Source organism: Ascidiella aspersa, chromosome 2, assembly GCF_963924565.1.
Source record: "Ascidiella aspersa chromosome 2, kaAscAspe10.2, whole genome shotgun sequence".
Lineage (NCBI taxonomy): Eukaryota > Metazoa > Chordata > Ascidiacea > Phlebobranchia > Ascidiidae > Ascidiella > Ascidiella aspersa.
The window spans coordinates 3,949,993-3,967,312 of record NC_139448.1 but is presented as its reverse complement, the minus strand read 5'-3'; the positions used below and the strand labels follow the sequence as shown (position 1 = coordinate 3,967,312).

The 17,320-nt window shown below is 33.5% G+C and overlaps 2 protein-coding genes across 2 annotated transcripts; one reads left to right on the top strand and one right to left on the bottom strand.

The window, feature by feature from the left end:
- Positions 1 to 455: 455 nt before the first annotated feature.
- Positions 456 to 7,033, top strand: LOC146163192 (ADP-ribosylation factor-like protein 5A). The gene is made up of 6 exons (XM_083383253.1): positions 456 to 679; positions 782 to 842; positions 2,122 to 2,269; positions 3,114 to 3,197; positions 3,722 to 3,873; positions 4,484 to 7,033. Exons 1-6 carry the CDS (start codon positions 634 to 636, stop codon positions 4,527 to 4,529), a joined length of 537 nt encoding a protein of 178 aa, XP_083239379.1. The 5' UTR covers positions 456 to 633; the 3' UTR covers positions 4,530 to 7,033.
- A 670-nt stretch (positions 7,034 to 7,703) lies between these two features.
- On the bottom strand, positions 7,704 to 14,819 carry LOC146163191 (folate receptor gamma-like). Its single transcript, XM_083382972.1, has 8 exons — positions 14,700 to 14,819; positions 13,420 to 13,574; positions 11,937 to 12,075; positions 10,701 to 10,820; positions 9,692 to 9,866; positions 8,968 to 9,078; positions 8,602 to 8,664; positions 7,704 to 8,189 (listed from the first exon to the last, which is right to left on the bottom strand). The coding sequence occupies exons 1-8, from the start codon at positions 14,817 to 14,819 to the stop codon at positions 8,125 to 8,127; spliced, it is 948 nt and encodes a 315-aa protein (XP_083239098.1). The 3' UTR covers positions 7,704 to 8,124.
- Positions 14,820 to 17,320: the final 2,501 nt, after the last annotated feature.

Here is a 17,320-nt window from a genome sequence, read left to right as displayed (position 1 = left end):
TTAGAAATGGCTTAAACAGTTTTTCATTTTACTTATGTAACAATAACAACTCTTTATAGACTAAGATGTGCTTTTTAGTAAAAGAGAAGTCAATAAGTAACTATGCAAACTTCATAAACCTTACTGTATAATACCGCGCAGTTAACTACTGGTGCATAATAAACAAATGATTTCTTGATATATTTTGAATGTTATGCCTTTGTAAGTTGTATGTTTTGTTAAAAATTACGTTTACATTATTTGTAATAAATTTGTTATACTACCAAAATCCGAATATTAAGATGTTTGCAATATTTTTTAGTAATAACTGCGACACGTGACTTTTCGTGCTTGACTAGCTAAGCGTGAAACAGGAGAAAGATGTAAATCACAAGAAATTTGTTGGAAGTAAAATTGATTTTCGTTATGTAATTATAATTAATGCTGATGCTATTATCTAAATTTAACCAAAAGTTTTCAAAACAGATAAATAACGAATACCCCAATATATCTACTAAATAATCATAATATTTTCTTTATTAAACTTGTTTATTTTGTTATAGTTTAATAAAGATGACATTTTTAAAGTACTCTTGAAGATACGAATCGTTTTACCTAAATACGACGACGACACAATAATTATCTCCCAGGAACATGGGAGTCCTATTCACTAAATTGATGCAACTTTTTAGCAATTCAGGTAAAACATAATGTAGTAAAGTTCAATTTGTTTAGTGTTTCTTCACCTGTTTACCATATAAGTTGACAGTTTTCTTAATCCTCTTTCTTGTATTTCATCCAGAACACAAAGTTATCATTGTTGGACTGGATAATGCTGGAAAGACAACAATCCTGTATCAATTGTAAGAATATATATACGTTTCTAAAACAAACAATATTTTGTTAGAAATATAATTTTAAGGGTACAAATATGTTTCAAACAATTATATTGAACCCTTAAAAAAACTGGAAACAAATCAATGGAATTCCATTTATAGAAAATAGAATCATTTTCTTACATCATACAAGCTACTGCCTAGGTGTTTACATGTTGCTTTTGTAATCTCTTCCTGTTGTTAAACCAATTCCCTTGAATATTTTTCAGTTAAACACCCCAATGTAAATTTTGTGAAAATAAATCTATTATAGCCTGTAGCTTATCTGCAGTCATCACTTTTATTTGATTTCGAATTTTCTATATAATTTGTGATGGCATACAATCTTAAAATGTAAAAACGAAACACAACTTAATTGTAGTGATTAGGGATGCTCAAAGTAGAATATCGAATCCTTGGATTCGAATCCAATTCTGCCGTTTATTTCGAGTAATTGGAACCGATATAATTTAATGATTTGGCGCCGATTGTTGCGCCTAATTGCACAAACGCGTGTGGTAAGTTGGCCTGTCGCTGCGGCGACCAATTTATAGTGCTTACTTTAAATGTAACCTGGTAGTGCAGTGTCAGCGTTTTTTCGGGCGACCAGTTACCGCGTCTCGCGATAACGTTCGTCTAATAATTAAGTGTCAATCAAGAGTTATTGGGCGAGCGACTAACGTGTAAAGTCTGGTGTGGAGTGCGCAATTTCCCTAAAGCCGATAAGTTGCAAAAGTAACATTACGTTGTAAAACGCTCTGGCCGTCCACAAAATGCGCTATAGGGTTACTTAAGGTCAACTTTAGGCCAAGATTCAGGACCGAACTGCTTAAGACTTCTGTGTGCAGTGTTGCATTCTACTCACTATTGGCAAAAATATAAGTTTTGGCAACAACCTGGACAGTTGACGTATTACAGTTTACACAACTGCTTCAAATGACAGTTGTTAAGAATGTTAAACATATGGGAGATTTTTTTTATTATAATGTACACATGTTAGCAAATTGTTTGGGCGATTTATTGCTGTGATTGTGGGCCCTGTGGGGTAGATTAAGATTAATCCCTTCCCCAAACAAAATCGAGGTTAAATAATTTAATAAAAATATACTAGGATTCGCTATTCTGGATTCGTTATTCTAGATTCGAAACCTATTATTCTAGAATACCTTGGGATTCTACTTTGAACATCCCTAGTAGTGATCCAAGATTTCTAACAAGCAGCACCTTTTCTCAGTACGTTATATAAATTCTAATTTCACTGTGACAGTTTAATGAACGAAGTGGTTCACACTTCACCCACCATCGGAAGCAACGTAGAAGAAATTGTTTGCAAGAAAACGCGCTTCGTAATGTGGGACATCGGCGGACAGGAGTCGCTGCGGTCTTCCTGGTCGACTTACTACTCTAATTCCGATGTAAGTTGATCAGGTTATTTGGCCACTTTTACTGTTCTTTTTTACTACTTTATTTTTGTTCTTATCATTATCAATGGTATTGTTTTATGTCTGTTGACAAACTCATAAATGTTGCTTATAAATAAATTAGCCTTTAGGAGAAAGCTAATTATTCTAGATGATCGATTAGACAAACCGTTTAGGAGATGATTTTTTTTTAAGACCATGCATTGTAATATATTTACTAAAGATAGACCGATATATCGGTTTACCTATAATATTGGCTGATATTTGGCTTTTACTGATATATCGGTATCGGTAAATGTAGGCCGATATTTTGGTCGATATTTTTGTAAAAAAATATAATATGTTTTTTCCTGTACAACAAACAATTTACCAAATTTTTGATAAAAAAAATTGGGTTTTAGCATCACGCCAAGTTAATACGCAAAATAATAGTTTAATTAATAATAAAGGAGAACAAACTAAAACGTTATTTGGATTTTATTCAATTAATTCAAGTTTTTAACATTTCCCAGGTATATAAAAAAAATCGGGTATCGGTATTGGTCCAAAAAATGAATATCGGTCGATCTCTAATATTTACATTTTAATACTCTTTGTAATACAGTATTGACCCATTAAAAGATGTCAAATTTTCTCTGTAATCAATAAATTACTTATGTTTATCTATTTTTGATTGGCCATTCAAATATCTGGTTAGCATAACAGCAAACAAAAGATGAACTAATATTGGTTGGTTTTACTTATTTAACTTTAGAAGTCATTTATGTTTTTACTATATCATTTCCTTTGCAGGTATATATCTAGCTTAATAAACCACCACCTTGTGATTATTGTAAAGTTTCTGATCCTGGTGATTGACAGCACTGACAGAGAACGACTTCATATTTCAAAAGAAGAGCTTTACTCAATGTTACTTCACGAGGTAAAATTTTCAATTTATTGTTGTTTATCGCATTCAATCGGCCTTGTAATATAGATATTTTACATATTTCCATTGACTGTCATGTTTTTCTTAGATTTAACCTTCAGGCTGAATTTTTGTCACACTGTGACTCTTTAGGTAGGATAATGGAATTTATGGGTGTCTGTAAATCATTGCATGGAAAAAAAATGAAACATTTTACCTGAACTGTCGCTAGGATTTCCAATATGGTATAAACGAAGTCCTACCAAATACAAAATAACATTATTGATATAAATCAAGAAAAAAAATTATAATACAACCTGCAAAAGGGTATTGTTTTCCACAAATAGCAAATAAGGTACACCATGCGAGGCTGGATGACAAATAAGGGCTAAGCTTCAATAATCTGGTATTAAATCAATACTGGTACCACCAACAGCTCAGCAAAGGCTCTAATTCAATATGATTAGTTTTCTACTGTGGCCGTACCATCTGAGCTACACAAGCTAATATAATAACATTTTTATCTTTGCGAAATACAGGATTTAAAGAAGTCGCGGTTACTTGTTTTGGCCAACAAGCAGGATGTTAAGGGACGAATGACTGCGGCCGAAATATCGCAAGAACTCAAACTGACCTCACTGAAAGACCACACCTGGCAGATACAAGCTTGCTGTGCTCTCACTGGCGAAGGGTGAGAATTCACATAGACTAGACTTGTTTTCTAATTGCGTTTTGTCGGTTAGGTATTAAACTGCTACCCTCATGATTTGTTTTGTCTGTCAGACTGCGTAAAATTTTGCCCAGATAATTTTTGAGTGTACTCACTATTTATTTTAATCTTTTTAGTTTTTTTTCTATCTGTTCTTCATTGTTTTTCATAATTAATTCAATGAAATTTTTAATCTATGAACTGTCATGTGACGCTTATAAGGCAAATAAGGAAACATCATTATACCATAGCCAACATTAAGTGCTAGTAATACATGTTTGAAATACAAGCTTACCATTTAAGTTCTCTCATTGTAAAAATTGCTATGTTTCAATAAACCAAACAAAAACAGATGTAACTGCCTCAACTGCTGCAAGAAATATGGCCTGTATGTTTAATAAACCTAAAATTATTATCATATTCATCTAGGTCCTAAAATATGTCATATTAGCAAATCACATTTATTTAGTTAATCAAGATTCATATCTTGTACCACAGTATAAGGAACTTTTGACTAAAGACATAAAATGTTGCTTGTTATTCTTAACCCAGCCAGTAGATTTATTTTTCACCAAGATTTTATTGTTTACAGTTTATCGCAAAGTCTTGAATGGATGCTTTCACAGACCTCGAGGTAGCAAAGACTTTTCTTTCAATTTTTTTTCCCAGTTCTAAGTGTTTTTTCCTTGCTTTGTTATTTATTTTTGTCTTGTTGCTTGGGTATAATTTATCTGAGAAACAAGTCCCAAATGTGTCTGCAAATTGGTTTGTAATATATTTGAACACAACTCACATAAGTTGTTATGTAATAGGGTAAAGACCTATGATTTGTGCATAACAAACATATCGCCCGCCTTGTCTATTTTCTTGCATTTGTATTTCTTCACAAATTTAAGTGTGAAATGTACGTTTTACTTTCCGAAGTGTATTGCTGAAAACCCTAAAATGGTTAACTTTTTTAACATTGCAAACGAATCTTAACATTTTGTATTTTCTTAACATGTGCTTAATGGAATTTTAAAACTTGTGCTAATTTGGAGCATAATGGTTGGATGTTGTAGTAAGACATCAAGATGTTGAAAATGAAAAAAGAGTTATTCGAAATGTTCAAAATTATACCTACTTCTGTATGGGCTTTGATATTCTCATTACGTTGTGCTAATTTAATGTTAAGAATTTGTCAGAATAAGACAAACATGTCTGCCTGAGTAAACAGCCTATAAATGTTTAAAAATATTTGTTACATACTCATCGGGTGGTTCATATTTTATTTTTGATTTTTTAAAGAAGATATTGATATGCCATTTAGTCTAGCTTGTAAACCAGAAGGCCTGTATGTATATTTATGTGAGGTGTGTGATCCAGCTAAACACATATGTACACCATATTCTATTTTTTGTGTGTTCTAAACTGTAAAAGTGTGTGTGTTTTTTTTAATTTAGTATACATATATATTACGAGTTTTCAAATGCGTGTTTGCAGACCTGTCTATCTGAAATTTTGTATACAACTAGATTTTTTTGCCATAATCAATTTTTTTATTTGTAATGTAGAACCTATGGTGATATCCTAATGTTTTTTAAAAAGTTATAAATGGTTGGGTGTTATACTTTTTTAACCATGGTTGGGTATATTATATAATTAAAACCACACTTTCAAAAGAAATACCATTGTACAACCGGTTCTGGGATCTTTGGAAGGAAGTAATTGTATGTTTGATCCAATAGGGCCTAAAAATACATAGTTCATTGTGACTCTCTTAGCAGCTTGCTTGTTGGCAATCTAAAACACCAGCACCAATGTGTGGTATGTTCATGTCTGATTATATGATAACATTTAAAGATTTTGATATTAATAGTAGTTTCATACCATACTTAAGTTATGTTGTGGGCATATTTTTAACGATGATTGCTCCAAAAAAAACTATTTACCTGTTGTAAGATGCCACTGAACTGCAATTGTACACATGTTATGTTTTTTGTTGACAAAGAAAGGGATGCTACATTTTAATTTATTTTAATGTAGTTCGCCTTGACTTAAATCAGTGTTTCTCAACCTTCTTTGCCGCGACCCAAATACTAAGCGTTAGCATAACAGCAAAGCTTCGGCGATCCAATTCTCTTCACTTTTTTTATAGACAAACATGAGACAAATGGCATAAATAAATTATAATTTAATTAAGATAAGCCATGTCTTATTTCTCACACAATTTTGACAAATTTGGAAGAAATTTTGCTCCGAACCAATACTAATAAATCTAACAATGTTAAAGACTGCAGTCGGTGACCAAATCAATTTAAACGGCCAACGTATTTTGGGTTGCGACCCACTGGTTGAGAAACACTGCCCTAAATATTCAATTTGATTGACAGTCTGGGCCATATTGCAAACCTTTTTCTAGACTTTGCACACTATATTGAAATTTACCACTACTTTATAATTGTATTTTTTTGTAACATCATTGTTTTATTTTAGGCCAAATTTGTTTTGTGGTAAAATATATATTATTGTATTGTGTAAAGTGTTTTTGATGAGTAGTATCAGTCTTATAGATAGCCTTTTCAAAATGCTGTGCAATGACAAAAAAAATGTTTCATTCGGCGCTCGTAAGGAAAAATTACCTTGTGGCACATTTTGGATAAAAGAAACCTTCCAACGGTGTTATGAAACTTGTTTTGTGAAGTTTACTTATTTTAAACTGTTGAATGATTATATTGCTGTCTGCCAACCTTTTAAATACATAATATCAAATGTAATTTTTCAACTAGTTGTACAGTGTGATCTAATAAAAGTGCATTCATCATTTTTAAAAATAGCTTCATTCATAATTAAAAAAAAAGTAATAATTTCTGTCAAGCTTAAATTCATGTTTTTATTCCAACTAGTACCACTCTGATAAATACGTAAGTTTTTTTCATTGTTTTTATCTGCACAGCATTTTGCAAGTAGACCTTTTTTTAGTTTGTTGTTTATTCTTTCCTTTGAGATATAAAGCCCCTAAGTGAACTTTCAATTGGCCAGATGCTAAATGGATTGTAATGTTCACATGTAAAATTGTGCCATGTGCCAGCTCTTTATTTGGTGAGGTTTCATAAAGTGACTTTTTTAAATTGTTGTTTTACGGCGTGATCAAAAAAAAAAAAAGTTTTGTGACCCAATTCACTTGTGGTTAATCTAAACATCAGAAGATCAGAATTTACCTCAAAACATAATGGCTGAAAGTTGTAATTAGACCTAGTATGATTTTTTCAAAGCTCATACAGAACTGGGTATAACTTTTTAAGGAATCTTCATTTATTTAAAAGTTTCCTGTAAGGATTAATATTAATTTTACAGGTAAGAATACAATGTTAAAGCTATACTAAGGTGAGGCAAAAAATATATTTTTAAATCACTATAAAAAATAATGCTTGTATTACTATCAAAACAAATGCTTATGCTTTATCAAATAAATTAATCAGTTTGTAGCAGTCTATAACACAATGTAACTTTTGTTTTAGCAATTTTGAACACAGTTTGTTTAAACCAAACTGGTTTGTTTGACCTACTAACATTTTGCAATTTAATAAGATTAAGTATGATTGTTTATGTATCCAAACTGCCAAAGTTATTAACTGCTTTATGTCAGATTTGTATCATAACTCTGTTTATCGAAACAGCAGTCAATCGCTAAGGACTACACATAGCCGCTAGCAAGAAAAATTTAAGACTTTTATCATCGGCATTGTGTTCTGTTAAAGGGCAGGATTCTGTTGTAAAAAACACATACTACAAAAAATGTTGTTTTTTATCTTATATTTGGAATGCGGCCACACAGTTACTGTAAATTTGCAGTGGTTTAAAAATAAAAAACACACAAATAATGATTTATAAAATGCACAAAAAAATGAAAAATTGACATGTACAGATTGGATTTAAAAATCATAAACTAAACAGCTAAAAATAATTGCATCACAATGATAATTAAAAATGTTGCATTAAATGTCATTTAATATCGTGGAACATATGTTTGTCCATGTAATGAAAGTCTGAAGTTTCTATACAATTGTATTATGAAGTTTTTTTTTTTTTCTATGACATGATTTCAAATTACAACAGCCAACAGTCAACGTTTTTTGAAAACGGAATTGCAACTTGCAAAATTACCCACTCAATATTTCTTCTGACAGCCTTAATAAAAGTTTCTTATCAAAAAGAAGCAAAAAACATGCTGTTTTTGGTTTTGTTTGATTTCTATGCCTCTTCACTGTCACTGCCATCTCTCGTATTAGGGGGAGTACCTGCCGGCCTGGTTTCAACTGTAAAAGTGGAAACATAAAATGATGCCTATGCACAAAATCTAGTTGGTGGTAAACATATGCTGAGTGACAGTAAATAGAGTTTTTGTCCCATAAAAAGGCCACTGGTAAACAAGGATGGAAAAACTGTGACATAATAGGGATAAATAATAATTCGTAGATGAGAATACATATAAATGAAATAAATCACTTGTGAAATGAATGAATATTTTTTTTTCTTCTGCAGAAAGTTTTGATTTTTAATGAAAGAAAGTATTTGTGACATGCTAACAGTATACCAAATTTTTTTGTTAAAGAACACTTATTTAAAAACGATAACAGTGCTGCAAACGCACTGTACAAAAACAAACGTTTTTAGGTTTCTTTTGTGTAAATGCAGACAACACAAACTCTTCACAATTTAAGAATTAACCTTTCAGGGTGGACATTTCTTCAGGCTGGCCGCCAGTGTTGCTTGGCTTGGGTTTATCTTTACCTAAAGAAAATATGGTAAACTCATTTTTTACTTTACTTTGCAATAAATTCATTATAACCAGTCTAGAATCTCTAATTAAAAGAGTCACTTAACAGAAGGCACTTTTCATATTACGAGAAACATAAAACTCAGTTGTATTTTTGGTTTTATCAAATTTATAAAAAAGAAAAAAACAAGGTTCCCTTTAAACATGATGTTGGTAATAGGTAATAGCAGCCAAAAAATCTGATTTATAGTTTAAAAAACAGATCATCTCATTCCAGCTAAAGTCACACCAACTTTTGTGACGTCACAATGCCTCACCTTTGCCCTGTTTGCTTTTAAGGTAAAATGCGACGCCTCCCGCGATGAGAAAGAGACCTCCGAGCACCCCAAAAACAATGCCAACTATCATTCCAGCGTCAGTGTACGCCTCTGCAAATCGAATTTTTTAATTACCATAATTACAAAGATTTATTTTTTTAGTTGTATGACCTCTAAGACATCAAAACTTAGAACAAACTATTACACATTAGTGTTACCCGACTATAAAACACATATAGTGAAAATTTGAACTGCAAAGATTAAAAACAATATTACAAGTGACAACCAAGCCAAATAAATTGAAGCAATCCAACATGTGTCAGAAACCAGTGTTGTAATGAATTTAATCAATGACTTGATTTGAGTCACTGTTCAAGTCACTGTTTTCAAATGACTTGATTTACTTGGACTGAAGTCCTTAGGTCAAAACGATTTGTACAATAGCCAAAAAATAAATAATTTATAAAAAAGCAACAGAAAAACATTTCATGTAAAAAAGATTAAAAAATGGCAACTTTGATAAAGATTAATTTCAAAATATCACTTAGAAACATATTTTTTTACAAGTCAAGCCATCAAAATAGATCAAACAAATTAGTTTGACCTAAAAACTTAAATTTAGCTAACTTGCTTGATATCAACAACTAGAAATTAACCCACTGGCTGTTTTCAACATACGTAAATGTGATCATAGATAGGTGATTTTTAGAAACTAAATGGCCACCTTTTTCCTCACAAACAGACGATGTGTAGGTAGACTTCATTTTTGCCACAACCTCAGCATTGTGTACAGGGTCGGAGGGTATAAGACAAGGCTGACTGTCGGGGGTGTACACCAGCATTGTGTAGTCACTTGCCCTCCACATGTTATTGCACATGTCTTCAGCACTTAGGTAAGTCTGTAAAAGAAAACCATTGATTTACTGGCAGAAAAACATTTGTTTTGGTCCAATTGGAAAATACCAGTGTTGTGATTTTTCAAGGCAATGACTTGACTTAAGTCACTGTTTTTAAGACTTGAGTCGTTTTTGGCAAAATGATTTGACTTTGACTGGAGTCTGCTAGACAAATGACTTAACCTTACTTCAAAAATGCAAATATTTCAAAAATCTGTTGTGCTAGAAAAAAATGAGGGCATTTTCAGAATTAGCACCAAAAAAACCCATTAAGAATCAATCTATCATATCTCCGTTTAAAATTTGCTGTTGACCAGTGTAATCGGACAAGTTTACCAATTAAACGTTTACTTTTTATGTCAAGGACTTGATATAACATTGACTTGCTCTAATTATGACTCGATTGCGACTTGACTTGTAATATACTAAAAAAGACTTGACTTGGAGTTAAGCTATTTTACAAATGGCTTGACTGGGACTTAGTTTGTTGTAAAATGACTTGTTTAAAACACTGGTAAATACAAATTTCATTCATACATATGACATGTTGTTTGCTTTACACTTTGCTTTCCATGTGTGTGTAATTTGAAAATGATTAAAATTGAATTAAATTTTAAGACAAAGTATCCCTTTTAACACCTTTTGATTTTTTTATATTAAAGTTTAAAAAAAAATTTAAGACCATTAGTAACTTTCTTACAACCATAGCAATATAAATAAGTTAGAAACCTTATTGGCTTAGGAATTGTACATTTTAACTTTAAAAATGTTATGAAGGCTTAAAATGTAAATCAAATTGGGGAATTCTAAATTATGACAGAAATTTTTTTCTCAGACCTGATTAAAAGACTTGCACTTTACAGGTTTTTTGCAAGGTTCAACGAGATTCCCGTTCTCGTCGTAGCCCCTGTTGAGTCCAGTAATCCAACTTCTGCCATCGGCGCATGTCATATCCATCTTAACAAAGAAATAAATTGCTTAAAGGACATGGTAAACAAAATTACTATTTACAAATCAACGTTGCCCAAATTGCTATACTAAAAAAATTTAAAAGATTAATTTTGCATCTGGAAAAACTCAAAAGTTGAAATGCATAATGCAAAATATATTAAAGTTTAACAATGTAGAGTTCTTCAAGTTCTAAGGTGCGAAGGACAAGGAGAAACAAAATAAAAATAAAATTAAGTTACCCAAATTGCAATACTTGCTGAAATGCAGAATGCCAAATAAATTGTTCAACAATGTAGAGTTAATAAAGTTTTCAAAGCAAAAAAATGAAAAATTTACGGTTCACCATTTGGCGCTACAGATTATACTATTGTTACTTTTTGTGGCATAACAAATAATAGAAACAAAATACTAACAAAACTTTGGCAACCTAATTAATTCACAAAGCTTTTTGTAAGCTCAAAGTAAACCAGTCACAAACAGGAGAACATCAAATCATAAAAAAATTAATTCCACGTTTGTGAGCCATATGTTTGAAATTTTTCATCTATTTTTGAGAGCAAATCTTAGTATATATACTAATAATGTAAACTTTCACTTTCGTTGAACCTAAATAATTAAACGATTCACTTTCGCGTCATGAATAAAAGGTTAAGAACTTTAGAATTAGATTAAATGCGTGGTCTCTTTTGTTTCAATGGTTTCTAGTTGCTCTGACAAGTCTTAGGGCAGAGTTAAGTGATTTTATCGCGATTTAAGATTACAAACTGTGTTCTAGCGCTTCTGAAGCTGCTTTTTAACAGTTACAATAACGGCTTACATATCATAGTACCCACACAGAAAGCCATCGCATAATGACCGAATAGATCACTGATGCAAGCAAGGCAGGCTAGAAAAACAACTATACACAGCGTACGGGCTTGTGGAGTTTAGTTGGTGGAGCAACTGCCCCGGATGGTGGGAGGCTGCGAGTTTGAACCTTACTGCCGGCTCGTTGCTTTTCTAACCTGGCATGCTTGCATCATTGATCCACAGATTCGGTGAGCCTGCAGTGGTTTTGGTGAACTGGGATGCATAAGCCGTACTAGTTGGTAAAAAAATTCAATTTTTGTTTTTAATTCTCACCTTGCAAGTGTGGAACCACCGGTCGCAGAAAGATGCACAGATTGGCAATTGTCGGACTTTTTTGAGGTTGTTGAACCACGGGTACAGGTTGGGTGAACACTGGTAGAAGCATTCCATATAACTGAACTCGTGCGAGCATCTAAAAGTATCATGTTACTTGAAATAACCGAAAAACATTCGGTTTACAAGCTGGAAGAGGCCATTCACCCCCACACCAAAGTAGCTCAAATCAACATATTATAGCGTAAAAGAGCGATCCAGTCAAATAGCCTATAGGCATCTCCTGAGGTTATTTAATCAACTAACAAAGTATTTGGCGCTGGTCTAGAATCCTACCACAACGAAACACCATTTGGGTTAGGGTGCAGGTTAGCGTTTGGGTTAAGGTGGGTCAAGTATTATTATTAAATTAGGAATATAATATTACTTGACCCACCCACACCCAAACGCTAACCCGCATCCTAACTCAAATTTTGTGCGTTGATTTTATAACTGTGGTAGGATTCTAGACCAGCGCCAAGTATTTAAATCGATTTGGGAAAAAATCCGTGAAACTATGCAAAACTTGGAAAATCAAATCCAAGTATCAATGAATAATCACTTGTTGGTGTAAGCGTAAAAGAGAGATCCGGTCAAATAGTCACTTCTAATAAGTTTTTAGATACAACATCTCGTCACTTTTGCGCTAGTATAGAGAAAATTCAAATTGTGGAGCCAAATTTATTTTCACACCGTTTGGTTCTAAACTTAAAACTTGTTTACATACGTTATTAACTGATTTTAGAAAATTGGCATATTTTGTTGTGGTTTTATTTGCGTGTGCAAGACCAACTCGCTCAGTAACCATTTTTATTTATTATTATTTAATTACCGTGTTCGCATTTGTGGCAATATATTGGTACAGTATATCTGCACAAAAAAATTGCTATGTCGTAACGCTGGTTTTGTTAAATTGGCATTTTCGATTTGTAGCAAAAACAGGCGTTGTAAACAGCTGAGCTGCGGAGTCGGACTCGGGACTCAAGTAAGACTTTATATGTAAGACTGTAGCCGATTCCCTAGTCCGACGTGCGCATACGCAATACCAATTTTCTAAATTGATAAGGCCGCCAACTGTAAACGTGAAATAGAATATGGTGGTATATTTCTAATTATGTATTATGGTTGATAAACTAACTGGTACCCCTATGAGTAGATTGATTTATAGTAGCACCTTTTTTAGTAACGTAAATGGGTAAAATACAAGCTGTAGGAGCCAGACTCGGGACTCGACTAATTTGCACATTTAGCCGGGCTCGGGTTGTTTTTGGCCTGAGTCGGATTCAATTTATTTTTTCGTCCGGAGTCGGACTCGGGTTTTTTTTGGGGGCCGGAGTCAAACTAGGGTTCATTTTGGTTCATTTTTTAGCTGGAGTTATACACTCGAGTTGATATTAACAGATTCCACATCCCTGCTGGTTGTTAAACACAAGAGTCGGCTTACGCGTCCGAAAAGCTCTTGTTGCATTGGTGGTAGTCCAGATTTCCCACATGGTCGATTGGCTGGATGGATATCTGCTCGGTGATGTTCGCTCTACAGCAGCTATTGCAAGAGTAGCCGTGACAGGCGTGCAGGTTTTTTTCGGCCGACGGTTCCGGCTAAAAATTGCAAGATTTAACAACACGTGTCCGAATAAAAAAAAAATTCGGGACACATAATTAAGATTAGACGAAAAACTAAAAGGGGCGAAGAAATGAATGTTAGAGCGATAAAATACGAAACCAATGGACTATTGGATTTTGTACTGGGAACAAATATTCCTCGCCTTAGATTGCTGCACTTTTCAGTAAATAAGAGTTTTGGGAGATGGGAGTATTAAGCAGTGTTGTAATTCTTAAAGTCAATGACTTGACTTACATGCACTTAGGTCACTTTTTTAAATGACTTGACTTGACTTAAGTCTATTGATAAAAATGACTTCACTTGACGTAAGTCTTTCGAGCAAATCCTCGGGTTAAAGTGTTTTCATTGACCCTTTGTTTTCATAAAATTGGGTTATTTATCCTAATTTTCCAAAATCAACCATATTGCTTGCTTTCTATATGTTGCGTTATTGGTATTTGCTCGTAATCGAACGAGTTACCTATTATAGCTGAGTAGTTTAACGTTTAATTTTAATGGGGACAAGGACATGACTTTTTCTTCTTTTTCTTATTATGACTTGGCTGAGATTGAGCTATTTACGAATAACTTGACTGGGACTTAAGTCAATTTAAAATGACTTAATTGTTTACAACACCGCTATTAGGCGCTTTAAAGTTTTTTCCTTTTAATAAACAAACTTATTAATAATATTGAAATAAAAATCAAACCTTTAGTAATTTAATTGTCAAACTAACTAAATTTGGGAATGTATAATATTTAAACTTTGTTAGTCACCAGCTATAAAAGTTGGCGATGATGTCATTTCTTCCTACGCTTACTTCCCGCAAATAGCAAAGGTCGAAAATTCTATGTGAGAACTTTCTCTTCAATTGTGGAGTTTTAGAACTTATTTGTTCTTAATTTCACTTAGCATTTTGCCGGATCTCGCCCTAATTGCTAAAAATATTAAAAAACTACCTAATTTTTCACTCATTTCAATAAGACGTTACATTTTTACTCCACTATTGTATTTGCACACGTATAGTTCGAAAAACAGCATCTTGTTTTGATTCAAATTTATAAAAAGTTTAAAGTTTACGAAACAAAGAAAGTGAACAAAGGTGATTGTGACGTCGTACCTTGTGATAGTCTCCTCTGGGGCATGAAGGGCCGTTGCTTGGTCCAGGGGTGGTAAGTTGGGGGGTGACAAGGTCAGGTAAAAGGACACACAGACACACAATAAATACAGCAAATTTCATGGCTATCGACCTATAGTTTTATCACCTTGACTTGAATTATAGGTTTCTGTTTGTCAAAACAAAGTAAGTTTTCGTAACATTTTTTGCGAACTTTAACCTATTTGCGAAACAAAACTTCAATGGCAAGCTAAAAGCTTGTCTTTTAACAGAGCAAAAGCGTAAGTGGGTACACTATGAACGGATCTGTAATGTAGATTGATAAAATGAATTGCAATGTCAAAAAGGTCGAGAAAATCGACATCATTTTGATATAGACGTTAACGTTAAACGAACTTATTCGTTCGAATTGAAACGTCTTAATGATGTCGATCTACTCGACCATTTTGGCTTTGCAATTTATTAAAAGGCGTTAGTATAAGAATGCCAAACAGGCAGCGGTTTAGATGGATTGAATTGGATTAAACTTTAGCTGCAGGTCACTTACAATAGAAGACAACCGAGTGTCAATAAAAAAATGAGGACAATCTATTGTGGCTATAACAGCTGGCTAGACGAATCGAGACGGGAATGTAAAATAAGTTTATTGTGCAGTGCCGGTTAACGTTTTGAAGCAATATTGGTTCACTACAACACAAATTTGCTACGGTTTTCAGTTGTCATTAGTGTTGGACCTTTGTTATTATTACATTGTTACAGCTTAATAATGAAAAGAATTACACTGACTTTTTAAATCATAATGTCATCAAAGACACGTATTTTTGTCAACCCTTCAGAGATAAATATTTTAGACGATTATACTTAAATAATTGCTAGTTAAAATACCGTTCCAATAATTTCATAGTTATAAATTTTCCATCTCCTAACACCACAAGTCATGAGTGCCAATTGCATTTTACATCTAAGAGGCTGGAAAGTGTTAATGTGTGTGTTTGCCTGATGTTTATAGCCCTTTAACTGCTGAAGGCCTGTAAAACTTAAAACAGCTGTAGTTACGTCATATTGAGGCTATAAACATCGGCGACATCTTTTAGGTAAAACATGAAATTCTCCTAAGCCATTAACAAATTCACGAGCCCTAAGCTTTTATCCGTCATTTGTAAGAAACTTCAATTACCGTTTCAGTCATATCTGTAGCCCGTGTTGCGCTTTGGGAACCTAATAAGTTTAAATTTTTAAATTATTACTCTCATATTCCTCGTTCCGCATTGTTAACTTTTGTGAACCATTTCTTAACAATGCTTTGTGGCCTTGTTAACCAGCTAGACTAGCATACATTGTAGAAGCACTAAGTCTTATTTCTAATCCTGTTTTGAGGGTATTTAATTGAAAAAAATGAACTGAAAACAAGTAGGCAACTGGTCTTACACAGAAAGGAATAACGTGCTTTGCGCTGTTTAAATTTCCTTCCGTATCTCAAACCTTTTCACTGTTGGCTCGACTGCAAATTGGTGAGATGTTTATCCCATTCTGAAGATTTCTTTCAGCCATAAAAGCCCGTAAACTCGTTGGCAAAACCACACCTTCAACCACATACATCTACAGTGTAATGCTGTGAGATATAACTGCGGGCTTACGGTGGTTCTCTATGTGTGTGGGCGAGCAAGTCTTACGCCCTTATAACGAGTTAACCATTAACCATGTCAGAGGAGCCATATACGCATTGAAAGTTGTCTGTGGCTCATGTACATGTGACGCAAGGCGTAGGCTTGGTGTTCTCAAGCAACAAACTGTTTGCTTTGATCTGATTCGACTGAAGATGACCTTAGACCAGGACTTTCCAAACTTTTAAATCAGCGAGCCCTTTATTAAACATAACTTGTTAGTTGTGTAATTTTATACGCATTTTTTGCAGTAATGTGCAACTCTATTGGGATTGTGTCTTGCAGTAGTTTACAGCGCGCCCCTTTTTGAAATTGTCTCGTGTTTTGCGCCCCCTGAGATAATAAATGTATCATATTCAAAGCAATTCGGTATTTGTCGATTCTATATCAATGAGGCACAAAAACTACACATTGTTTTGATACTGTTTCTCAATACAATGGCTATTTTGTAAAACATTATATATTCGTGCAAACAGCGGAAAATCGCCAAGTCCCCGGGCGCTACCCCGTTGACACACAGAAAAAACATGTAATATAAATACTACCGGAAAGCGGGACACAATATTTTGCAGATTGTTAAAGCTGGTAAAACATACAGTTTTGGGGTGAACATATAGCTTGGTTTGTGTACGGCCCCTGCTGTACTACATGCACTTATATCATCCTCATTAACTGTAAAACTGTCCAAATCGGTCGTAAAAAGTAGCAACTATAAACAACATGGGTCCCAAACACCAAGAAACTTTCAAAAATTAATTTTCGTAGAGCTCGCCGCCCCAAATTGGTTGGCGCCCCTATGGGAGAAGCCCTGCTGTAGGCTAGATTACGATAATAGCTCGAAAAAAATGGATTTGAAGTTCGGCAATCACAGCTTTTAAAGATATCACCTATATCTGACTAGATATGTCCGATAATATTAAAGTTGGCTCCGATACCTGATGAAACGTACTGGTATCAGTA